General features: G+C 46.8%; 1 protein-coding gene across 1 annotated transcript in view; it reads left to right on the top strand.

The window, feature by feature from the left end:
• The window catches only part of myo16 (myosin XVI), a 148,189-nt gene that overhangs the window by 100,778 nt on the left and 21,464 nt on the right, over positions 1-25,947 (top strand). The window contains exons 23-31 of the mRNA XM_080019405.1: positions 2,768-2,920; positions 3,556-3,756; positions 4,162-4,237; positions 5,554-5,750; positions 7,065-7,145; positions 10,480-10,685; positions 22,043-22,145; positions 23,293-23,389; positions 23,503-23,764. Of these exons, the coding sequence (XP_079875531.1) occupies positions 2,768-2,920; positions 3,556-3,756; positions 4,162-4,237; positions 5,554-5,750; positions 7,065-7,145; positions 10,480-10,685; positions 22,043-22,145; positions 23,293-23,389; positions 23,503-23,764 (1,376 nt within the window). The remainder of the gene's footprint in view (positions 1-2,767; positions 2,921-3,555; positions 3,757-4,161; positions 4,238-5,553; positions 5,751-7,064; positions 7,146-10,479; positions 10,686-22,042; positions 22,146-23,292; positions 23,390-23,502; positions 23,765-25,947) is intronic.

Genomic DNA, 25,947 nt, shown 5'->3' with positions numbered 1-25,947 from the left:
ATGTGCACCATCACTGTGCAACAAACTGGATGGACATATATTGAACTTAATTGTTCATCACATGTGAATTGATTCGCTAACGTTAGACAAAACATTTATAATCAATTATTTATTTATTCAAAAATAAAAATAAATACACAATCGAATGGCAATTTCAGCATTCGAATAGTGTTCTTTTTTAAAAATATTTGAATTCGCGTTCGAATTTCATTCCTCCAGCGGGATCATTTTCCACCAGCCCTGTACTCTCTGCCTCAGGAGAAAGAACTTTCTCCGCCCGTTCTCCCACTCCCTGTCCGCTCGCTCCGTCTCCAGCTCCTTGCTGCAGTACAGCCGGTGGGCAAGCGAAGCGCTTGTGACTGACGTCCCCGCACCACACTCCTAACTCTAAAATCCACGTCTAGTGTCTGAGTGGCATTTTTTAGAAGAAAAATAATAAAATTTAAGAACATAAAGACCTGTCTCCATAGAGACAGGAATGTGTTACAGTGTCTAGTCTACACAGCCGAGTTCAGCGGTTCGGATTGGACTCATTTTAAAATCATTTTTAAAATATTTAAAAAAAAAAACACTATTTGCGCTTTATTTTTATTTGGCTCCACCCCTACTTAATGGCAATCTTATCGCTTCCATTCCCACATACTTCCATTCACAGCTGTTCCGGCAATTTGCCGTAAACTTATACTACTTGGACTTTTACGGAACATCAAGACCGGATCCCTGTCATCATGTGACACCAATACAGAACGATGTTGGTAGAGTTACAGCTTTCAGTGCAAGTGGGAAAGGGGCTTGAGAGGTCTCAAAACTAGGCTTTGGCCGATATTCGATCATTTTGAATATTGCGATATTTGCCACCATATGCGATATGGTGGAAAACATTCATATTTATGGTATATTTAAACTTGAAAAGCTAAAAAGAAAAATCCACAAAGGGAGGGAGAAGATCAAACCCACTATTTACACATCAGAGAAGAATTAGAGAAAATATTTTTCTATACTGTGTATGTATTAAAGAGAGTCAACTATTTATATCTATTTGTTTATCTATTTATTTATGCTAAACAATTTATGAAGCAGTATCTATTTACAATTATTTAAAGAAATGGTGATCAACGATGGTGCAAAAGGAGAGTGAAAGACCCCGGCACAGTCAGCAGAAGAGCCGTGGACTGGGATTACTCTGAGCAGCATGCGTGGGAATGAATTACAACATCACATATTTTAATATATTTCTCGCCTTTTCCCTGACTGTCTGAATAAGTCGCTAAATTTGTCGCTTTTTAGAAATAAAGTCGCCAAGTTGGCAACACTGTCCGTCACTGTCCTCTTACCCCCCCTTTCACCCCTTTTAGCACCAAAATCGAAGGATTTAAAGCTTCTGCCAGAATGCTACTTGGCAAAATGTGATGCATTATTATCCACGCTGGCATGCTGTGACATAAAACCATTTCTTCATTGCTATGTTAATATATTAGCAGCAGAGTATTAGGGGCAGCAACTATTGTGTTGCCAGGCAGATATCATTATTTTCTTTCGGGATACCAGCCTGTTTGCCTGATAAATCAGCACATCTCCGGTTGTTGCGTGAGTTCTTCCGCTGCTGCTGTGTTGGCTCTCTGTTCCATTTGGTCATTTCACATCCACATGCCTACTTATTACATCAATGTGACGGGTCCCTCTACAGCAAAGCAAACGGCCAACCAAAGGGTTTTCATTGGATAATGGATTCCTCGCTGTGCAGTGATTGGTTGGCTCCTGGGTTAGGACGAGGTCATGGAGCTCAGTGGGATCCTATCCCAATTATAAGGTTCAGAGGGTGAACTTTATTTAGGTGCACATTAGGGCTGCAGGAACAAAATTCAAATATTAAAATATTACCACTATTCAAATGCTAAAATTGCCATTTGATTGTGTATTTTTTTTTTTTATATATAATTAATGTATTGTAAATGTTAAGGCTAATGTTAGCAAATCTATTCACATGTGATGAACAATAAAGTTCAATTTAATTTCATCCAGTTTGTTGCATAGTGAGCAAACATTAGAGGGAAATATTCCCGGTAACGGTGCGCAAAGTGAGCGCACCGGCGTTTCACTGTGTGTACAAGGGAGAGTACGCCTTTGACCAGAACGAACCAGTTGTACCACAGATGTGCCGATGAAAGCGGAAAAGATGAAAGCTGACAACACCGGTGCGATTTTTTTTTTCAGGTGCGATCTGCGATTTGCGCCACAGCGGAGCAGCAACAGGAAACGGAGTAAATTAAATACATCTAGAGTTTTTATTTGCTTTGTCTGGAGAAAAGATCGCTCTGATCTCTATAAGAAAGCATACAAATTCAATTGGGATTATAGAGGAATATCCGCAGCCCTAGTGTACATCATGCCCAGAGCGTCCCTGTCAAGATTTCTTATAATATGAAAAAGTCTATTTCATGAGGAGTATGTTCAGTCATGCCCCATTTACTCCGTGTCCCAGCTGTTTTGTGGGCTGTAGGTTGTGTGTGCGCGTGCATGAGTGTAAACGCATGCATGCTTGCTTCTGGTATAAAAACAAACATTTGGCCGTGTGTTTCTGAGGTGGGTACTTTGCAATTTGCATTCAACTGTGCTTTTATAGGTTGACTTGTAACGTGTGTGTGTGTGTGTGTGTGTGTGTGTGTGTGTGTGTGTGTGTGTGTGTGTGTGTGTGTGTGTGTGTGTGTGTGTGTGTGTGTGTGTGTGTGTGTGTGTGTGTCTGTGTGTGTGTGTGTGTGTGTTCCAGCTGTGCGTGAACATGACCAACGAGCGGCTGCGGCAGTATGTCTCCGAGGTGCTTTTCCAGCAGGAGCAGGCCGAGTGTCTGCAAGAGGGAGTCGCCATGGAGACGCTGTGCTCCCCCAGCAGCCAGACGGCTGTTCTGGACTTCTTCCTCCAGGTAGCGCCTGTTCAGACCGGTCCAGTCCAGACCTGACCCTTATGTAATGCATCTACAGGAGCTGGTACACAGCTTGGAAATACACTCCCTTATCTCCGGTTCCCCTCGTGTCACAAAGAGGATTTCCTCGGAAATGTGTCCATGTCAAACTGCTGGAAGTCAATTTGAATGAATTTGTTGTTTCCAAATGTATCCAAAATTGGATATTTGTCATTGTTGACTTAGGCCGAAGTCAGTTGGCGTCTGAAGGGTTCAAGCCACAAGCTCGTTCCATCTCTGAAAATGCAATTATCGGCACTCTCGGAACATTGAGTAATGACTTTAAGGAAGCCTTTACTTCCCAAAATGGGTAGCTAATGTTCTGTCATTTTAACCCTTTGGTTGACCAAATTGTGGACAGATGAACCCGCCCTGTCTTTGCTGTGATCGTTGGAAAACGTGGTCTATTTTTGTCAACACAACGAAGCCTCACTTAAGGCCGGAGCAGCAGACCCGAGACCCCGCAGTAATCGCTGATTTCACTTAAGACGTAGAACGGAGCCGCCGCAGCAGACCAGACCGACTCCGTCAGTGACGGCGCAAGGTGTCGTTTACTGCTTTTGGCGCGACATACTATTGTGCTGGTCTCGTCCCAGAAACCTCAGGGCCTGCTCTGCCTGGTGGACGAGGAGAGCCAGGGCTTGCGGCCGGCGGAGCAGACCCTGTATAAGAGGCTGTCGGCACAGCTGGACTCCAGCCAGACACAGGCCCTGTCGCTCACCACCAAGGATGGCAACGGCAACCCTCCGCCCAAAGACCAAGGCCCGGCTTTTATCGTCAGCCACTACGCCGCACAGGTCTGTTTGTACCTTTTGTTTCGTCGTTTGAAAGCACCAGGCCTCATTTATACTGGGCCATTCGACTATTGCAAAAGCTCGTATGTGATGTGTGCGGTGTGCAGCATCAGAACGGACAGATGTGGACGCAACCGTTCAGATCCTCACACTTGAGTTGTTTGTGTTGGGTAAGCACGAAAACATGGCGGCAGTGCATGAGACTGAGGTCCATGGAATCCTTTTAGTCTGTACCATCAAATTCAATTTCTGACCCCAAATTCAATGGAGAATTTGGGGTCGCTAATTTGCATACCAACAGAATAAAAAGCGGAAAAGTCCATACAATGGCTTACATGCATAATACAGTGGATACATATTTTTGCAGCACGTATCGTTTTGACCCTGTTTGTCTGTGTTTTCAACCAGATTTCATATGACCTCACGGGATCTCTGACCAGAAACAAGGACTCCCTCCCTCAGAATCTGTTGTTCGCTATGAAGTGTAAGTACGACACACGCACACACACAAGCACACACACACACACACACACACACACACACACACACACTGGTATGCCACACATACGGACTTGCATAAACAGACGCATTCTTGTTTAAGCTCACAATCACAACAAGACCCCGATTGTTTTAGCGCTGCGTGAACATGCGTGCGCCAGGGTTAACGCTGAGCGTGTGTGTGTGTGTGTGTGTGTGTGTGTGTGTGTGTGTGTGTGTGTGTGTGTGTGTGTGTGTGTGTGTGTGTGTGTGTGTGTGTGTGTGTGTGTGTGTGTGTGTGAAAGCGGGGTCAGTGTGTTTATTGTCTGCGGAAAGGTGCCAGATGCGAGCTGTTGTGGCTAGAGGGACACAGGCAACCGTTGTGGGGGCGCCAGGTCTCGCCCTGCGTCCAGCATCCTAATTGCCATAATTTACATGATGAGGCTAATCTTCTAAAGACGAACCCTTCACTCACACTTGGCTGCTGTCCCTCTGGCTGGCTGCCGCCGCGCCACGCTCACTCCGGCCAACACTCACGCCGGCCCATCCTCGTATTACCCCCCGACGCATGTGCGCACGTACAGTGGGCACATGAAATAGAATTTAAGAATCACCTCGCACATCTGCCTCTCCTTGTCGATCACGCCCTCCTTCCTTTCTGGGTCAGAGGTCAGCGGTCTAGCCGGAGGTGTTGCTGCGGAGATGGGGGCCTCTTTGTAGTTCTCCATTCAGGTGGCGAGGCTGATTACTTTGAATGAAAAGACAATTACGCCTGGAGCTGCACGCCACTTAGACCTAACCCTAAAATGAGTGCTGGTTCCGTGTTTGTTATTCTTTTCTCAGTCCTGCCCTCTCTCCCCCTCTCTCTCTCTCTCTCTCTCGCGCGCTTCCTCCCTCCCTCTCTCAGCCCATCAGAACGCAGGGATTTCGCATCGACTCAGCCACCCACACTCACACACTTGTTGTTTGGCCCTCTGAATGAGCTCATTGTTGTTGCGGGTCGCTCTACATGTTGTCGAGCGGCTGGCTCGGCCTGCCGCTGCCAAACGACTGATTGTTTCATGCTTCTCCTTTTTCCCCCCCTTCTCCTTTTATGCCTCCCCCATCCAGCTCTCTCTTCTCCTTTACCTTCTCCTCCACTGTTCTTCTCCCCTTTCTATCTGCTTGGTCCAACCCCTCTTCATCCTCCCCTGCTTTCCACCAATGCTGTCTCTCCTCAATCTCGTTGTACCTAATTCTTTGCGTGCGTGTGTGTGTGTGTGCGTGTGCGTGTGCGTTTGCGTGCGTGTGTGTGTGTGTGTGTGTGTGTGTTGTCCCTGGCAGCCAGCGAAAGCGTGCTGCTGCAGCAGCTCTTCCAGTCCAAGCTGACGCAGACCGGTTCTCTGGTGCCGGCAGCTCGGGGCCGCCTGGGCCTGAGGGGCCCTAAAGCGGCCCTGCTCCTCCACAAGGCCCATCCCGCCCCACCAGGCCCTGCCAGCACACTCCCCCACCAACCCCGGGGGTACCGCGAACTCGCCAAGGTAAAGCAAGGAGTCCCAAACAGTCCACGGGAAAAAAAAATAAAATCACGCCCACCCACCCCGCCCACATTATAAGGTTTGCCATAGCTGCTGGATGCGTTTGGTGTGTTTCCGAGGCGCAGATGAGCATGAATTGCCGCTGAAGGCGACGTTTGCTCAGCGAAACTTACCGTCATCATCCAGCGATTGATTCGGTGACGGAGAATCGGTTTACGCTCGCATCGCGTTGAGCTTCAATGCAGGGGGGGGCAGATTAAGAAACTCATATTGGAACAACTGGGTTTGGGGAGCAAACAGCGGTGGATTCTGTGACACGCTCAGTCACGAGCTGTTCCAACTGGACGGCTGCCCGCCATGTCGATCGATGGAAAAAAACAGGGGAGTATATTTAAAAAAATAAAAAATAAAAAAACCCAGTCTAATTTGGGCGACTTCCCATTGCATCGCTATATTTAAACCTCTGGGAATTGGATTTGTTTGTGCAGTCCAGTCCAACAGATAGAAAATCCATGCCTGTGCGTGCGTTTGCATGTGCACGGACACACACACTCCCGCACACAGTCTGTCACAGACTTCCCGTGATATATAATTGCGAGGAAACACAAGTCACACGACCTGCGATGGAAACACAGTGTTCCTCAGAGGAGATTTCCTAACCCCCGCCCATGACCAGGGCAGCGTTGGACTGTTGTCTCTCTTCCCCTCGCTTTCGGTCTCCTGCTCCCTACCTGTTGTATCTTTGTTTTTTTGCAAATGTAATACACTATCGATGGGCAAGGGGTGTACGTAATGTACCAGCGCACCTACGCGCATGGTGTCTCGCTCCTTGCGTAAGCTCCTGGGAGGGTTCCGCCCCTCCCCTCTCTGTGGCTCATTAGCCATCTCTAGTGCAGGCTTACATAAGACCCGCTCTGCCGCCCGCCCGCCCGCCTGCCCCCCCGACTCTAGCCACCGCCCGTCTGTTCCAGCTGCCTCATGACCTAACGTGAGGCAACATTGCAGAGTGTTACAGTAAGGCAGTTAAGGAGCCGGCGGAGGAGAGGGGGACGTTGATCCGTCCGCTGGGGCCGAGGCGGCGTATGCAGAGCGCCACGGCGGGGCTCCTTGCCTCACATCACAAGCATCCTCCTGCAAAAAGCCCTTTTGATTACCACTTTTTAATCTTCAGTCCAAAGCACACGTCCTTGTTAGACTCCTCATTAAGGTAGTTATGGGGGACTGTAATCGAATCGTGGGGTTATTAGCATTTTTTTTAAATGGCTGTTTGCGACCTGCCCAACGCCTCTGCTGCTTCCTGCTCTGTCCTCTTATCAGATCCTGAAGAAAAAAGGGGCCAGCTCCTTTCTTCGGCGGCTGGAGAGGTGTGGCCCCATCACAATGGCAGTGCAGCTAAGGGTAAGACACGTACACACACAATTTAAAAGCACCCCTCGCTCGGCCATTAAGATGAGATTGTACTTTATTGTCCGTGGAAATTTGTTTCGTGACCAGGGCCAACGTCACACATCATACACATCACAAAAAAACAACCTCCAAACAAATTGCACTTTTCATCCACTCTTAAAAACACCACTTTGTCATAACCCCAAAAGAAAAAAGAAAAAATGACTATGTTCAGAACAAAATTCTGGAGAACGCGCTGTCCTGCGTCAGCTCGTAATTGAATTGTAGTTGAATTTCAGGTTGTCCAGGTAAAGAGAGCCGCAAGTCAAATTTTCAAACAAGAGCTACAAAAAGGTCTCTTATTTACACAGAAGATCACCAAGATAGGTGACTGAGCTGGAAAAACCCAGCTGCGATGGTTCAGGTCTCTCGCGTGAAAACAGAAAGATTCAAAGACCTTTCTCTACGGCGGTTCTATTCATGATTCTTAGTTGATAGTTGGCTAGTAAGAGAGGAATGCTGTTGTGATACACTGCAGCGGTTCAAGCACTCCAGACCGAGACTGGCACTGACTTTGCAGAAATGACCCCAAAACCCAATATGTGGCATTCAGGAAAATCAGTGATTTGTTTCCCGTTGTCCTTATGACTCACTGGATATAACGTTTTCAGTAAACAATGGATGCCCGGTCAAAATCGAAGACTTTCGGCACAGTTTCACAAAATGTCAATGATTCAGTCCTGCGTTCCACAACGGAAGCTGAAACTGGCGGTTAAAGTCATGTGCCAGGGGAAAGACAGTCTTTATCACACAGTCGCAGAGCCCTGAAGCCCCGCCCCCCTGCCGGCTCGCTGTTCGCTGTTTATTGGAAGTTTATTAATATTTCACGTGTCGCCTGTCCAAATTTCTCCTCCTTCCCCCTCCTCCTAAATTTCTCCTCCTTCACTTCTTTGGGTCCCCAGCAATACTCTGTCCAAGTGTCAAGTAGGTCGAGTGAACGGTTGTCGAGATAATCAGAAGAAGTGATAATGGAAGGACATACAGATAGACGGACAGAGATTCCTGCCTTTATAGTCAGACGTGATAGATTCGTGACTCAAGCAATTCCTCCCCGTAACAAGACACGCTCCCTTCCCTCGACCTAGTGATGACAATGACCGTGCCCCACCCGGAGGCCTCTGGAAAATAAACCGTGGTGAATTCATAACTACACAACTCAACAATAACACTCATTTATAGATTATTTCCTCTCGCAGCGAAAGTGCAAAGGCAGTGAGGAACACGCGCCAGCAGCCTGACCGCAGAGCCGTTTGCTGCGCGCTGCTGACGCGAGGAGGCTCAAGTGTGGCTCACAGCAGCGGCAGCAGCGCTCTGAATGAGGCCCTGTGTGCTCCAGCGACGGAGCTGTGGGCTTGTGGTTCGAGCAGCCCCTTGGGGAATGGCAGGCGACGAGAGAGAGAGAGAGCGAGAGAGAGCGAGAGTGAGAGAGTGTGGGTCTAGAGAGCGATGCCGCAGCAAGCCAAGCATAAAGCCCTCCACATGAATGAAGGAATGAATGAATGGACAATGAACAACAGCCACTGTGTGCCTGCTTCTGCGTCTGTTTCTGTGTGCGTGTGCGTGTGTGCGTGTGCGTATGTATGCGTGCGCAAGTGGCTGATGTTAAGAGGCGAGGTGCTGAGCATTGTACTCAGGAACATGCAGACCATAGAATGACGTCAGGATGGGGAGTGGTTAGAAAATGGAGAGATGTTTGTGACGTGTGTGTGTGTGTGTGTGTGTGTGTGTGTGTGTGTGTGTGTGTGTGTGTGTGTGTGTGTGTGTGTGTGTGTGTGTGTGTGTGTGTGTGTGTGTGTGTGTGTGTGTGTGTGTGTGTGTGTCTGTGTGTACAGACGAAAGCATCAGAGAATTTAGTGCTTGCATAAAAGCTCTCTCACACTCACACACACACACACACACACACACACCCTTAGTGAGAACAGAGGTATATTTGTGTTTATTTATTTTCTCATTCCCTCCACAGGATGCACACACCGCCACCGGTCAGACCACAGTGTCACACACACGCTCGCACGCCCATAAGACGTGATCTCACTTTGGCCGCCACGCCGCGGTGCCACAGTGTGTTGTGACAGACGGTTCTTCAGATTAGTGCTTGGGTGCTCGAAATGTTTTTCTCTTGGAAGGCCAAATCTGAAACTTAACGCTGCGCTGGTATGAAACAGAACAGTCCAAGGCTCTTAAGATGACGCCTTAAACCAATCCACATGCATGTTGCGTCCGTAATTAAATTATATTTTTGTAATGCCAAAGTATGATTTAGTGCAAAAAACATATTCAACATGCCAAGCCTGTGTTAAATAGAAAGAAAGTGCAACTATTAGATGTGCGTAAATCGCTTATTAGGGTTATACCCGACTCACGAGCCCTGGGACAAAATAATTAAAGACTGTAGTATTGAGATTCTCCGACGTTACTGGTACTGTCAGCGTTATTGGAGAAATTAAGAAAATCAATTTATTTCGGCTATATGACATGTTTCTGACTTGCATTAACATTAAAATATTAATCTAAGAAGCGTTTTCCCTCGTTCGCTCCATCGCCGGAATGGAGATATGCGCAAGGGGGGGCGGGTCCAGCTCCCTCTGCCTGGCTCTCACACACGCACCCATGGGGGCACGGTGGCACCACGGGATGCCAAGACTCATGAGTTCACGGTCTCCCTGAAGACACCTTTTACTCCAGGTGTTTATTCCCAAAACAGCGTATCCCAAATTCCGGGCTGCTGCTTATTTCACCACCGAGCCCCGTTCCTCCGAGCCCAGTCCCCGCACTGTTTTTAGTTGTTTTATTTGGAGGAACAGGGCACAGGGCACACGGAGAACAGTGTTCGATTCATACATATACAAATATATTTATGATTCCAATTATTTATAATTTCTCATTGGTTATCCCTGTGCATTTTGTAAGCTTCTATCAGTTTCATCCTGTTATGTAATGCACACTGACTGACAAAAAACCCAAAAACGGCTGCTCGACTTGAAGAATCTCAGTTGACCGACAGGTTTCCGACTGATGATTCAACTTGTCGATTTTCAAGGGGCCTATGGCCTATTATTATGATTACGGTTATTATTAGCCTTTTCCTGAAAGACTGTTTCCAACTTAAAGGTTGGTTGAGTCATGCTCAGCATTCATAGCAGCTAGACAAACCAAAACATTCCCAGGTCATGGCCCAAAACCCAAAAATCATGAACACCGATCATTGCACAAAGTGTTTATAGACTAAATAATTGTAAGGCATCATTCACCCACTGACCCCTTATCCGCACTTTCTTCCGCGCAGAACACCCTGTCGGAGGTGATCAGCAAGCTGCAGACCTGCACCCCCCATTTTGTGGAATGCGTGCGGCCAAACACGCGAGGCGAGCCCGACTGCTTCGACAGCTTCCACGTGTCCACCCAGCTGCAATACATCGGCGTGCTGGAGATGGTCCGCATGATACGCTACGGCTACCCGGTCCGCCTGCCCTTCCCGGACTTCCTCAGCAGGTTGGTGTCCGCGGAGTGCAAGCAAACCCAGTCAGAACTCATCCAGCATCTCCTACCACACGCCATCCAAGTGGCGTGTTCAGGGACCTCCTGCACAGAGACACAGACGACGGGGGTTGTAAACACCAGTTTATTGTAGAGAGTTGGCCAGTTGGAATTAGCCCAGGAGCAGATAGAACGTGTCATGACACAGGTTCCTATCCTGAGTGTATGTATGGATGGGGTTTTAACCTGTTGCTGGTTAGACCAACCAATGAGCAACAGGTATGCAGCCACCCTGATCCCAATCACCTAGATCCAGGTCAAGTGTGGCTGCGCAACCAGACCATCCCCACACCACAAGTATATATATATATACTGTATATATACTGTATATATATATTTATATATATTCAATATTATATAATAATATAATTTGTTATCAAGAATTCAACGAGGTCATTACCTTGCTTCCATATTGTAATGGCACTAATGACTACAATGTCATACCGTAGGTCTTTTTCAAACAAAAACGTGCTCAAATAGACTCGAGACTCTATATCATCATACGTTTAACATATCTTATTGTTTCTTTTATTTATTTTTTTATAACCGAGAGCACAATAGTTTACCACTGGAAGACAGTGAGTGAAATACAATATTTAATTACGGTTCGGCCCTGATTCCGCGGCCTGCTCTCTTTTAAGGAGAGGCTTTAAAGATGATTGATGAACCCGGCTTCTCCTTCACAGTTTCTCTCCCAGTTGGTCAGGTACAGACAGTTCCCAGCAGGTCACGGCAATCTGCCTCGGTCACCTCGAACTCGGAGACACATTGGACCCTTCTGGACTTTGACAGCCTGCGGCGTGGTTAATATATATATAATGTAATATAGAGTCTAGAAATAAGTCCAGACACGTCCTCTAACACATACACACACGGTCGAGCGCTGAGCGGTCACTGTGACTCCTCATGTTATAGGCACCAAGTGGGCTGGAACAGGATTTTGGAATGTGAAAGCGGCATTTTCTCTTTGATAAATTGCGCAACTAAATTTCGTGTCAGCCTGACACACCGACACACCGACACACACACGCACACACACACACCGACACACACACCGACACACACACACACACACACACACCATTGAAGTCAGTTGTGTGGAGGGCCTCCATCAATGTTTGACACTACAGTAATATTATTCCTTTTTCCAGTAACGACTAGTGTTACGAATTACTGATTAAAATTTCAGTTATATTAGTTACCCGACCAAAAAATAACTTGTCACAACATTATATTTGTTGATTCATTTTTATAATCGTCGTACAGCATTGTGATTTTATATCTGTGATCGGAGTGATCAGATTTTAATTTATCATTTGGTCGCATCGGGTATATCTGCTGTACGTCATGACAAACACATTGTGAGATCTGATCACGCTCACCTGATAGGACAGCTTCCACTACGGTCCCGCCCCTAAGCTATGCCGCAAATCAGCGGCAGGACTGCTTTACGGCAATGTTTTACGTCACGGTACTTCACGTTATCTAGACGTGGGAGCGAGTGGAATTGTAAGCAAAGGTGGATGGAGGTGAAAGTGGAGCTTCGGGAAATGACTCATTGGATGGATCATGGATTATTACAACATTTGTCCGTCTGCTTCTGCGCTGAGAGGACATACATGAGTGTTGACGACCGAGCAGATCGCATTTTAGTACATGTAGATGACACAGGCAGCGTCTGTATTTGAAGCCTTAGCTGCGCTCACCGGCGATTCCCCCGACAGTCACACAGAAGCGCACATGCAAAGTCTGAATTTTGAGGAGAATTACCAATTTCGTGGGGTGTCAACGGAAAAGTAATATAACGAATAGTGTAACGAATCACTATTGGCAGGGAGTAATAAGTAAAGTAATAATATTACTTTTGAAAAGAGCCACAAGTAATGAGTATTAAACTACATTTTTGGAGTAACAAGCCCAACACTTGTCTCCATGTCCCAAAGTGGATTGTACATCATTACCTCCCCCCATCGCTTATTTTCTCCTCACTCTTGCTCCGTCACCAGATCGCCAGGAAAGATGGATTCCTCTTCATCCCTTTCATCTCCTCTGCGCTCGCCCTCTGCCCAGCTCCCAACACAAACATGTTTTTCCCATTTTTGGAGGGGGGGAAAGGGGAGAATGATGTGTTCCTGTCACACCCCTCTCCTCCTTTTCTTTCCCTCTTTCTTTCCTCCTACTCTCTCTCTCTCTCTCTCTCTCTCTCTCTCTCACTCCGTCTCTCTCCTCCCCCTGCGCCGATTCGAGAGCGAGTTCCTAAAGCTAGCAGAGGGTTTTGCTCTTTCTCCCTTTTTTTCTCTCTATCTTTCTCCCTTTTCCTACATCCCTCTCTCTCTCTCTCTCTCTCTCTCTCTCTCTCTCTCTCTCTCTCTCTCTGAGGATAAAGGGATTAGCGTGAACATTCCAGCCAGATAATGAGAGAGGACACAACTGGTCACATGACCTCCCAAAAGTTTCCACTCCCCCGCTGTAAACATCACCGTGTTTTTAGAGGTCTCACCAGTTCAGGAGACAGACACACACACACACACACACACACACACTACGTGAGAATGTACACACCTTTGCACGCGCGCGCACACACACACACACTGAAAACACACGCACATGAACCGTTTTTGAGTGCGCATGTGACACGTGCACTCATAACATGTTATCACTCATCACATGTTACACATGTGACGTGCCTGTGTGACGCACACATGCACGTCTAAGCACAGCAAATGGGAGCACCGCTTCCTGGTCAACAACAGCTGGTGCGACCCCCCCCAAAAATATAACCGCCGTTTCGTGCTCCCGCTCGCATCACCTGGAACATCCGACGATCAGGTGTCGATCCATTCTGCCTTCCCCTTGACTTCACTTCGCTTGACTTCCCTCCACAAGCCGATACCGACACAGCACCATCAGAGCTTCAAGATTCAAGATCCAAGAGGTTTATTCATCACATACATACTTTCATACATACTGTATAGTCAGTGTAATGTCTCTGCAACACACCCGGAGATTATGCACAACAGTCTCTAAACTGAACATAATAGCGAACCTAATTCCTACGTGGCTGACTAACTGAAACTAACTGATTCCTAAAACGTAATGCGGTTAGTGAATAGAATAATATAAAAAAATTTAATAAGACTCAAAAATGTAATACAGAGTACAAAACAGAAATAAAGGGAATAGAGTTACCTATTTAGGATAGGCTATTTGTATATACAGATATGTGCTGTAAAGTGCATGTGAATAAAGTGTGAATGGAGATATACAGTACGGTATACAACAGTACGACACAGCAATACAGTAACACCGAGCAGAACAGCAATACAGCACAGTACGCAGTAACCCAAAACAGTGATACAGTATGCAGTACAGTATGCCACATACAGTACATAAAGGCAGTGTGGGTGTCTCAGTGCTTTTTGTTCGGACGCCTGGTGAGTTCAGCCTTGACAGTTCTTATGGCTTGCGGGAAGAAACTCTGTCTCAGTCTCTCTGTCCTCGCTGTCTGGCTGCAGAGGCGCTTGCCTGAGCGCAGCAGCTGGAACAGTCCATTGTTGGGGTGGTTTTCATGATGTGCTAAACCGACATCCGTCATCTTCCTGATACCGCAATATAAACAGCTTCTTGTGTGGGAATGCTCCGGTGACGAGAGAGGTCAGCTACATATGTGGAGGCTATGTTGGGAATGTTGTCCATTGATTATAGTTCTGGTTTCAATACCATAGTGCCCCCCAGACCGGTCACTGAGCTCAGGGAACTTGGACTTTTCACCTCTCTGTGCAACTGGGTCCTTGACTTCCTGGCTGGCAGACCCCAAGTGGTGAGGGTTGGGCTGCCACTCAACCCTCCTCGCCCTCTACGCACCAAAGGTTGTGTCCTGAACGCCCTGCTGTTCTCTGTACACACATGCCTGTGTGGCCAAGAGCAGCTCCAACACCATCATAAAGTTTGCTGACGACACAATAGTGGTTGGCCTGATCTTCGACAACGATGAGAAGGCCTGCAGTACCTGGGAGAGGTGGAGGACCCGACACTGTGGTGCCAGAACAACAGCCTCTGCCTGGACATCAGCAAAATCCAAGGAGCTGGTCGTGGACTTCAGGAGGACGCAGCAGAGGATCTACATCCCCTATCACCAACAACGGAACTGCGGTTGAGAAGGGTGAGCGGCTTCAGGTGCCTCGGTGTACACATCACTGAGGACCTGACGTGGACATTTCATACAGACACTGGAAAAAGGCGAGGCAGTGCCTTTATCACCTCAGACAACTGAGGAAGTTCAGAGTCTCTCCAGAGATCCGGAAAACCATTTACTCCGGTGCCATCGAGGGCATCCTGTCCCGGCGCATCACCGCCCGTTCCTCTAAGAACGGCAAAGCCCTGCACAGAGTGGGACGTTCGGCTCTCCATCACTCTCCCCCCCTGCAGGACTTATACACCAGGCGGTGCAGGGCCAGGGCTAAGAGGATTATTAAGGATCCCCACCATCCCAACCGTGGTGTGTTTACAGTGGCTGTGGTCAGGCAGATGCCTCCGAAGCCACAAGACCAGAACAGAGAGACTCAGGAAGAGCTTCTTTCCCCAGGCCACAAGGACACTGAACTCTGTTACAGCCTAGGGCTCACCTCATAAATACTGTGGTCACCTCATTGCTGTAATACTTTGTACGCATTTTATATTTCATTGTTTTACCGTGTAGTTTAATCTGTACAGTATTCCTTGATATGTGTTAATCTCAGTTCTCAAACATTGCATAGCAAACATTGCACAATATACATAAATATATACAGTATATACTGTATACGTATATAGTGTCTGTTGATTGTTGGTATACTTTAAATGCTCTATATACTGTAGATTCCAATTTTATACCTTTTTTTATTTTTAGTCCTATTTTCATTTTTATATTTGCACTATTCTGCCCAGCACAGTCTCTGGAGTTTGCCTAAAAAGCATTTCCCGACATGCTGTATAGTGCAATATGTAGGTTAGGAATAAATCTTTTGAATCTGTTTGAATGTCGAATCAATTCAACTCAAATGAAAAGGTCACCGTGGACGATGCCGTAAGATTTACATTCAGAGTGTGTTATGAAGCCTGGCGGCAGGAGTGAGGGATTGAATCTACAGTACAGGACTGGGACTTTGTTGGGTGATGAAGTGAATCCAATATAGATTGTAGTGGAGCTGCTCCGTAAGCTACAGCAACCTCCTTTGTGTTCCTGATGGATGTACCTTGTAGAGCCAGCACTCTCATTGTACGAGCTGTAATTGAATGATTCCTGCTGAGGATTCTATATGTGTGTGTGTGTGTGTGTGTGTGTGTGTGTGTGTGTGTGTGTGTGTGTGTGTGTGTGTGTGTGTGTGTGTGTGTGTGTGTGTGTGTGTGTGTGTGTGTGTGTGTGTGTGTGTGTGTGTGTGTGTGTGTGTATATATATAAATGCACGTCTGGCACCATGTGACATCCTTGCACACACTTGCATATGTGCCGGATGATCTCTGCATGGGTTGTGAGTGATCAGTGACTGACTGATCACTTTGCATCTTAATGGGCTCACCCAGAGTGGACGCCTGGACATACTGTAAAACAGTGTGAGTGGGTGTCTGTGTGGGGTTGTTGGTGCGTGTGTGTGTGTGTGTGTGTGTGTGGGTGGTTGTTGGTGTGGGCTGTGCTCTGGGAGTTAGTCAGACATGAGCTGCGCTGATTGTGATGGTAATATCAGCCTGTCTGAGATCCCCGGATCCATTTGCATGGCTTTTGTTGCGCATCCCCACGGTAAAGCACATGTTATTCATCGCTCAGGACAACTCAGGTACTGTAGAGCGATAGTGGGAGAGATTTTGAGACATAAAAATGAAATAGACAGGGAGAGGTAGAGATGCCGTATCTATGAGATAGAAGGCCATTACCATACGTGGCCGTATCAATCAGTGGCAGCGAAGAGGTTTTCTGCTTTTACAGTAGAACTTATTCAGCACGGCGTTACCATAGTATCCATCTGGGCCTATTAACGGCTCAAACCGTACTGTACCATACAAATTAACTGCAGCCCGATCTAATACAGGCATTCATTGTGTGGGGAATTAGCGTGTCTACGTATGTCGCTCGCATGTGCGCACGGGCCTTTGTGCGCGTCTTTGTCTCCGACACACGCGTGTGCATGCTCTCTTGTGTACATATCAAGGCTGTGTTTACTTTAACATAGAAAGAGGAGGCTACTCCTCACAAAGAGTCCATTCAAGCCAGCCCAAGTGCCATTCATACCTCTCCTCCTCTGGCTTCCACACAGACAGGGGGCAGCGAGTGAACGCAGCCTTGGCCATAGAGGAAAAAGCTGCCAAGTGGGGGTGGGCCACAATGCCGCTTTCTCAATTGGCCTTTCTCTTCATTCTTTCCCTCGCCTCCTCGCTCCTCTCAAGCGCCATCTTGTCTTCCGTCCACATCCTTCTTTCACCTTTTCTCTGCTTTCGAGGTTTTGTTTTTTTTTGGCGTTTTTTTTTTATTTGCTTGTTCATAAACTCTCTGCAGTCTCTATTCATCTGAATAGAGTTTTCGCTCGAGTTTCAATTTCGTCCGTCTCTATTTCTCGTTTGCTCCAAAAAAGCCCCTTGATCAATCAAACCAACGGTCCTATATATCAACCCCTGATCTAGAGGCTTCTCCATCATTACAAATAAGAACATATACAACGAGCCGCACAGCCCACACATACACAAAACAAAAAAAAACCCCACACAACCGCACACATGCACAAACATACACACATGGTCACACAGTCACACACACACACTCACACACACACACTATCATTACACTAACTCATAGTGACTGCCTGAAGCCAATTACATTAAGTGTAGCCTGATCAACAGAGTGATTTATGAGGAAATCTATTTTATAGTTGCTTTTATTTGTCTTTCATGATACAGTATGTGTTTTGTGTCCAGGTTTATTTTCTGTCGATGTGTAAGGTCAAATGATACCACTTGAGCCTTGCTCTCTTGTAAATCCCTGGCCCGGCTTCATTGTCCTTTACCATTATTGGGAGGAAGTGCATAAAACGTCCCGGCACAGAATTCGGTTATCAAACCGCAAACACACTCCGCTGGGACATGGATCATAATTTGTGGCACCAAGGCCGTCTCCAGCTCGCTTCAGTAGGCTGTTGTGCTCGCAGGTGAAGGAAATCCATCATTTCGTACTGTAGGCATGACCGCTTTGGGTAAATCTCTATGAGTACACAAAACCAGTGTGCACTCAGTCTAAAATATAAAGCGTTGTTTGATGGATTGCCGAATCCGGTGGGAGCTTTGGAAAGGGAGAGAGTTGTTTAAGCCAAGCATTCAAGCATTTACCGCCCCCTGTGACACTCCATGTCTGTGGTCACTGATGGCCTTTTGGTCCCTTAGAGCCAGGTTAGTGCTGGTCCTCTCCCATAGACCTCCATTTAAACTCTTATCAGTGCGGCTGTTTCACCCCTCTGATTCGAGAGAGCCCCCTTGGGTCCCGTTGAAAGCGGGGACCATTGACAGTTTTCATATCCTCATAGGAGAGGTCACAGGTTTACAGAGTTGCTTTGTATTTTATGGGCCGGTGGTGGGGGTTGACATGTGGTGTCTGAAGGGCTGGTATTTCCATACACAGAGGGTGAGGCAGAGTTCAAGATAGGGTCCATCAGAGTAAATCAAACCCATCCCTCATTCACGTACACACACCACAGGGCCACACACACCACAGGGCCACACACACACACACACACACACACACACACACACACACACACACACACACACAAACACACACACACACACACACACACACACACACACACACACACACACACACACACACACACACACACATACTCCCTATCGATGACACAAGTGGTTTACGCTTCCAGCCATCTGCCTGTTATGTTTGCCTCAGTTATGGGATATGCTTTGTGACATCAGCACATTACTCTGACTTCCGGAAACTCAGTGAAGAGCGTCGAGCGGGCGCCGAGGGGACAAATTCTGGGACAGGCGGTGGCACGCCTGGCGACGGACCGAAATCCAGCGAAGCCTAGGGGGCGAGCAGCTGGAGCCACTGCAGGTGCAGATCTTGGTGGTAGCAGCAGATATTTAAATGAGAACTTTTGAAGGCCACATGAAACCCTTCTCCGAAGTGGAGAAGGGTTTCATGTGAATAACTGGGTGTTAAACCACTTGCATATGACCTGGTTCTGGGTCCGGGTGTCGTAAGTAGCAGAGCCGCTTCAAGACTTGATCTAAGTCAGCCCTCGGTCCAAGCTTTTGTCACCACCACCCACCCCGAGCCGGGAGGGTCTAGACCCATGGGCGGGGCCACGGCACCCTGTCAAAACCAGCGGAGGTCCAGGACCCCCGCCCCCCCGCCACCGCTGGGCCCAACAGCCCTAAACTGCTCTGTGTGCCAACAGAAAAAGGGGATTTTAGCAAAGTGTACCAATATCGACGCTTGAGTTTCAGAATCAAGGGGCTTTCACATAGGATGTGGTGTGTGCTGCGCTCAGTGTAGCACACGCATGCACACTTTTGGTTGCTAGGCGAAAATAAACGATCTATTGGAATGAAAATTGGACTGCTGTACAGGAATATTGTTTATGGTATTACCATTTTAAGTTCAGTTGGCCTTTATGATATATATCATTAATTAAATGTATTATTTAAGTATTATATACAGGCTGGGGGGTCGTCTGTGGCTGCAGGGTGATCGGGGGCTTTCCTGTGGTCATGGACCGTCTATATGGCTGCGGGACTCAGGGGTGTCTGCGGGGCCTTTTCCGCTGCTTGGAGGCGCTACGATATTATTCTGACCTCATAACCATTCGGGACAAGTCCCATGCATTCACCGGTTGACACATGCACATGCACACGCGCACGCACGCACGCACGCATGCACGCACGCACGCACATTACAAGCGCACACACCGCCAGCACCTGCTTTGAAAACACCCCCCAACACCCTCCTGGTTACATCACACTCCTTTCCTCCCTCATTTACTGCCATAGCTATCACAGGAAGAGGCCACATGTCAAATTGCTGTTCCCATTTTCCTGGACTTAATTAACTCTGTTTTGTCGATACATGTTGTCGTCTGATGTTTCTTTGTTTATGTTTTTCCATGTACATGTTGTTTGGCTCTATGTTTATTTGTCTCACCCCCACCCTTGGAGTAGTAATGATGATTAGTGGTTTATAGACCAAAACATGATAAGATGGTTCTCCAAAGAGGGGGGTTGGTGGTGGTTCTGTGTAACAAGAAGCTGTGCTCTTGTCATCCCACAGGTCGTCCACAGGACAGAGTTGCTGCAGCAGTTCTTGATGATTTAAGAATGATTAAAGAGTTGCATTGAGAAGTTGAACTCCACTTGCAGACTAACTCTGTCCTAGATGCAATGGCACAAATACTCTGTGTTGTATGCCCAGCATGCTGACAGCACAGGTTTAAAAAAACAAACATTCATGCAATTATCTAATCAGCCAATCGTGTGGCAGAAGTGCAGTGCATAAAACCATGCAGATGCTGGTCAGCAGCTTCAGTTAATGTTTCAACCATCGGAATGGTGAAAAATATGATCTCAGTCTTTTCGACCGTGGCGTGATTGTTAGTGCCAGACAGGCTGGTTTGAATATTTCTGTTACTGCTGATCTCCTGGGATTTGGACGCACAACAGTCTCTAGAGTTTACTCAGAATGATGCAGAAAAACCAAAAACATCCAGTGAGCGGCTGTTCTGTGGACGGGCACGCCTTGTTGATGAGATAGGTCGACGGAGAATGGCCAGACTGGTTCAAGATGACAGAAAGGCTACTACTGGAAAAACGTAGCCTGGTCTGATGAATCTCTTTCTGCTGAGGCACACAGATGGTCGGGTCAGAATTTGTTACAATTCAATGCCATCATAACTACAATTCCTCACGCCATTTCAAATATGGAATGCTTAAGGTATCTTACAAAACATTCTTCCTTTCCTTACTCGAATAGTTTGTAAAATCTACAAACACTCTTTTTTTCTACCCGGGCCTTGTCTGTTCATAGCACAGGTCGCAACGCTTTATTATTTAGAAATAGTAAAGTAACAAAGAAATCAGAAAACTTGCATTGTAGTCCCATGTGACTTTAGCATTCTTGAACATGTTTAAGTAAAAGTTATATTAGATTTTATTTTATTAAAACTATTTTTTCCATTTGCCACAGTACATCCTGCTGTTGGCTACAGCGGGTTGCCAGTAGGAAGCAATGTAACATCCTGTTTTAATATCTTGCATTAGTGCGGATGTAGCCAAAGGAGCTGAGATTGCGGAAGTGCAAACAAGTCAATAAAAACCTGAAACACTGCATGGTTTGTGACTTTTTTTCCAATATAACATGTACTGTAAAGATGTTTGTGAACAGGAGTTTTTACAGATTTTTTTTAGTGCCAAGTTTCTCAATAATAAACCGCTCTGGGAGGTTGCACTATGGACAGCTATAAATGACGGGAATAAACATTTTAATAAGGTCTCGGTTGACAAATGCCAAAACCTATCCTTTAAGAACATTAACCAACGTAAAACAGGAGGTAAGTTTGAGTGCATTTTTGCAAGGTTTTAGATTGGTTTCAGTTTGATTCTTGGCACTTGGCTTTGTGATGACTTATGTTGGAGAGACTTGGTGCAGCGTGGCTTTTACACACATCAGTCGCACCTCAGTGCTTAGATAAAGGACGCCCCCGCCACCGCGGAGATAACTCAGTCTGGGAACTCGTAGCGGTGAAACCGTTCCTTTCAGATTCGGAAATTTATAGGTGTCAGACGTCTTTTACTAGAGTCGCTCTGTTCAAGTCCTTAAGGGATCAAAGGCTTTCTGGAGGGTCTGGGCTTCAAATGTCTCTGAGGAAAATACTTGTTTTTTCCCCCCTTATTCATCTGGGTTTGTGTGTCGCAGCCTGCACTTACGCTCATGTTCCAAGCTGCGGACTCCTCTCCACAGAGTCTTTGTCAGTCTTTCTGCCCCCCCCCCCCTCTCTTTTTTGGCTTTGGGCTCCATGTCCCTCCCCCTCACCCTCGCTCGGTCAAAACAAACCATTCTCGGCCAGCTGACCACTCGTAGCAACGGTTGCCAAAGGCAACACCAATAGGAGCAGATGCTGTTCGGCTGGCCCGCCTTATGACCCCATCGCCCTTTGACCCCTTTGTTTCTGAAGAAGGAGAGGGGGCGTTTTCAAGACGAGCCTTGGAACCAGTCTTCAGTGTTTCTGGTCTTCTCAAAGCTGATTGGTCCATTTTTTCCTTTGTGTGTCTGTGTGTCAGGTATAGAGACTTGGTTGACACCACCCTGGGAGAGAAAAAGAAGCTATCGGCGGAGGAAAGGTGCCGCTCTGTCCTGCAGCAGTCCAAACTCCAAGGATGGCAGGTGTGTGTGTGTGTGTGTGTGTGTTATACACACTATATGAACTCACCAACCTAATCTGTCTCTCGCCCCTCTCTTTCCGTCTCTGTTAATAACAAAAGGTATGCCAAATGATTTAATCCTTGACCCCAGTTACTCCACAATCCCATGGAAATGCGGTCCAGTCCCAACAGCTGTCCCTCCTCATTGCCATTCCACTCACAAACACACAGACGCACACAAATAACAAAAACACGCACGCACGCACGCACGCACGCACGCACACACGCACACACACACACACACACACACACACACACACACACACACACACACACACACACACACACACACACACACACACACACACACACAGCAGTCTGGATTCCTCCACCCCTCTATATTCCATCTACCAGACTGCTGTTGTGTCTGTGAGTGTGTGTGACCCCAGAGGCCACGGCAGCTCCCGCTTCACACACGCACACACACACTCCTGAACAATGGCCCTGCATAAACTTTCTCACACAGCCCCCCCAGATGCCACGCACACAAAAACACAAACTTCTTACGAGTGGTGTGCAGAGGAATGAATAGTGTCTGTCTGTGGCAGCATGTCCCTGAGCACCTGTCCTGCGCGGGAATCGTGACCTCAGTCACTCCTCCTGCCCCGACCGAAACCCCCTCCTCAAAACACACAAAAAAAACAAACGCCCTTAATATACAAAAGCCAAAAGCGAGGTTGCATTGCTTGCTCACACCTCGCGCACACACACAGCCACTCCTGATCGTACATCATCAGAGCGTCACCGCTCTGTTCGCTCACAGCGCTCTGAGATCTCTGTCAGGAAACAGCCTCATCAGACTCTCTGCGGGGCTGATAGATGAGTAAGATGGCGATAACGGTGGAAACGGTGTCCAAATACAGGGCTGCAAAAAAATAATAATAATTGAAAAGAAAGTAGTTAAAGGGGGTGTGGTAATAATCAAGATAATCGACTTCAGCTCCCAGATTTTATCTAATTGGTGTGTGTGTGTGTGTGTGTGTGTGTGTGTGCGTGCGTGCGTGCGTGCGTGCGTGCGTGCGTGCGTGCGTGCGTGCGTGCGTGCGTGCGTGCGTGCGTGCGTGCGTGCGTGCGTGCGTGCGTGCGTGCGTGCGTGCGTGTGCGTTTAGATGGGCAGCAGTAAAGTGTTCCTGAGGTACTGGCAGGCCGACCAGCTCAACGACCGCTGCTATCAGCTCCACAAGAAGATCATCACCTGCCAAAAAGGTGAGTCTTCCACCTGAGCACGCAAACACAGCGGTGTGTAAGCTGGTCGCTTTAGTGCAGCTTCATCTCTCTCTCTCTCTCTCTCTCTCTCTGTCTCTCCCTCCGTGTCGCAGTGGTGCGCGGCTGGCTGGTGCGGCAGCGCGTTCACCGCAGGCAATCGTTGCAGCAGACGGAGGAGTGCAGCGTGCATCGCTTCCTGCAGGGGGCGGAGGACATGGGGCTGCGGACCTACGACCAGCTGGTCATCCAGAATGCCTCCGACATTGCCCGCGAGAGTGACCGCCTGCGCTGCTATGGCAGCAGCCTTGGCAGCAGCCCGCCGCTTGGCGAGAGGCCTGAACCGGTGGGCAAGGAGGAGGATCAGCCGAGCAGGAGGTAAGGGGCAAAAAAACCCCAAAAAAACGCCCCTCCATAAGTTGCCTCACTGCCTTTGATTATTCGGTTTTGATTATTATTCATTCTTTTATTCCCGTTTGATCGTCAGAATTCCAAGGTTTTTGTTTTGGAAAGTGAAAATTTGTGGTTTCTGAAAAATGTAATAGTTAATCATTCAGTGTCGTAATTCTGAGACTTTTTCTTCAACAAAATCTGTACGCTTCAATTTTTCCCGAAACATGCTCAGAAAGTGGGTGGGGTTTTGCTGTTTAGGGGAGAGGGATGGGTGCTGGAGTGGTTGTAAACTCTACTACTCTCTTCCGTCGCCACTATAATGCCACTCAACAATCCTAGAACGCAAATTGCGGTTCTTTCACGCTTGAATAGTATAGCGGTCTTTACTTTGAGCTTCAGGGACGAAACCTAAGAAATACAACCAATGAAATGATTTTTGCATTAGGATTTTTAAGGATTGTATTGCTCCTCTCTCAGATATTCGCTGAAACCAAGTTAACGGCTGCTTATAAACCCTAAGCTTCATCTGATTTGAGGCTATAGGTTATTTGTCATTGTACAAATGTTTTATTTTTAAAACATCAGCTCTAATCATTTCTTTTTTTTTCCTGTGCCTTGCTATTCACACAGATCAACAAACTGTACATTATGATAATAATCTTCGTTCTTGCTGAAAGTAACATTTCCTATGTTTAAATACATCCAAAGTGTCAGTGGGTGGATGGGCTGTTGAAGCTAACCCTACACAAGTGATTACCACGCTGCAGCCTGTCTTACTCAAGTAACGTGAAGAAATGTTTACTCTGATGCTGAATGTGGTGACTATAGCATCGCTCAAGCGGCAAAAAAACAAACAATCAGCAGTTAGTGTCATTCACACGATTTATGGTTGTGTGAAAGAAACGCGGACTATAAAAATGTGTTTGCGTGTGTTATTGTGTGCGTGTGTGTGTGTGTGTGTGTGTGTGTGTGTGTGTGTGTGTGTGTGTGTGTGTGTGTGTGTGTGTGTGTGTGTGTGTCTGTGTGTGCATTAATATGACTGTGTAGCATGTGATTTGACATTAATGATGTCATTTTTTCCATGTGGAGCGGAGGCTTTTAATTGCAACTATCATGATGGATTGTGGGATAATGAGCTGGGCTATCAAGTTGTATTAGTATACAGCTGAGCCTATGGAACGGAGCCCTTATCTCCACTCCATCTCATTTCAATATAAGTTACAATGCCTTGAGAAAATTGCAATACACTGGGTCACTGCCTGAGTTTGAGGTAGGGGTATAAAATAGGGTAATAAGAAGCTCATTAGAGGGGGTGCTGAACCGAAGACCTTAACTTACCGTTCAAAAAAATTTAATTGTCTTTTTGAAGGCACACGAACATGAATGTCTAAAAACGATGCACAATGGCAAAATTGTATATGCTGAAAATGTGTAGCCATATCATTGTCTCAGCATAACGCATACATTAAAATTTTTCGCAGTGCCTTTTATGCTTTTCTTTGGACAAATTATCATTTTACAATGATTATTGCCATGGTAACCCTGACTTTCCTTGGAAATTTCCCTTTTAACTAACCTTTATGTATGTATCACCGAGTGCCAATGATACACTGTTGTGTTTAGATACATTTTCTGACATATGAAAGGCAACTAAGCTAATTGGGGTTAATCTCCAGGTTTTCACACCTTTCTTCTGAAATTTCTTTTGAATTCTTCTGAAAAAGGGTGCACCGTACCTCCTTTCCATGTTGGGCTGCAATATGTATCATGCAAATGAATTATAGTTTCAGGACATATGACCACATAAATACTTGCTTTTAAAATATGTAATATAATATATAATATTTAAAAGCCTGCTGAGAGAGAGATGGTTTTAAGTTTAAGCGCACGCATGCACGCACGCACACACACACACACACACACCCACACACACACACACTACCCCTGTATCCTCTGTGTCCTTGTGGGTGTAACATCTGCTACTGGGATGTGAGCCCAAGGGGGGTATGTGTGTATATGTATGTGCATGTACAAGTGTGTGTTGCTGGTGAGGGATTGGGAGAAGAATCATGGAGGCTATACTGTATAGTAGACATGCAGACACACACACACACACACACACACACACACACACACACACACACACACACGCTCCCTTACAGTCACAC

Source organism: Zeus faber (genome assembly GCF_960531495.2).
Source record: "Zeus faber genome assembly, chromosome: 18".
NCBI lineage: Eukaryota > Metazoa > Chordata > Actinopteri > Zeiformes > Zeidae > Zeus > Zeus faber.
The sequence above is the reverse complement of the archived record's forward strand: the minus strand, read 5'-3'. Positions and strand labels throughout refer to the sequence as shown.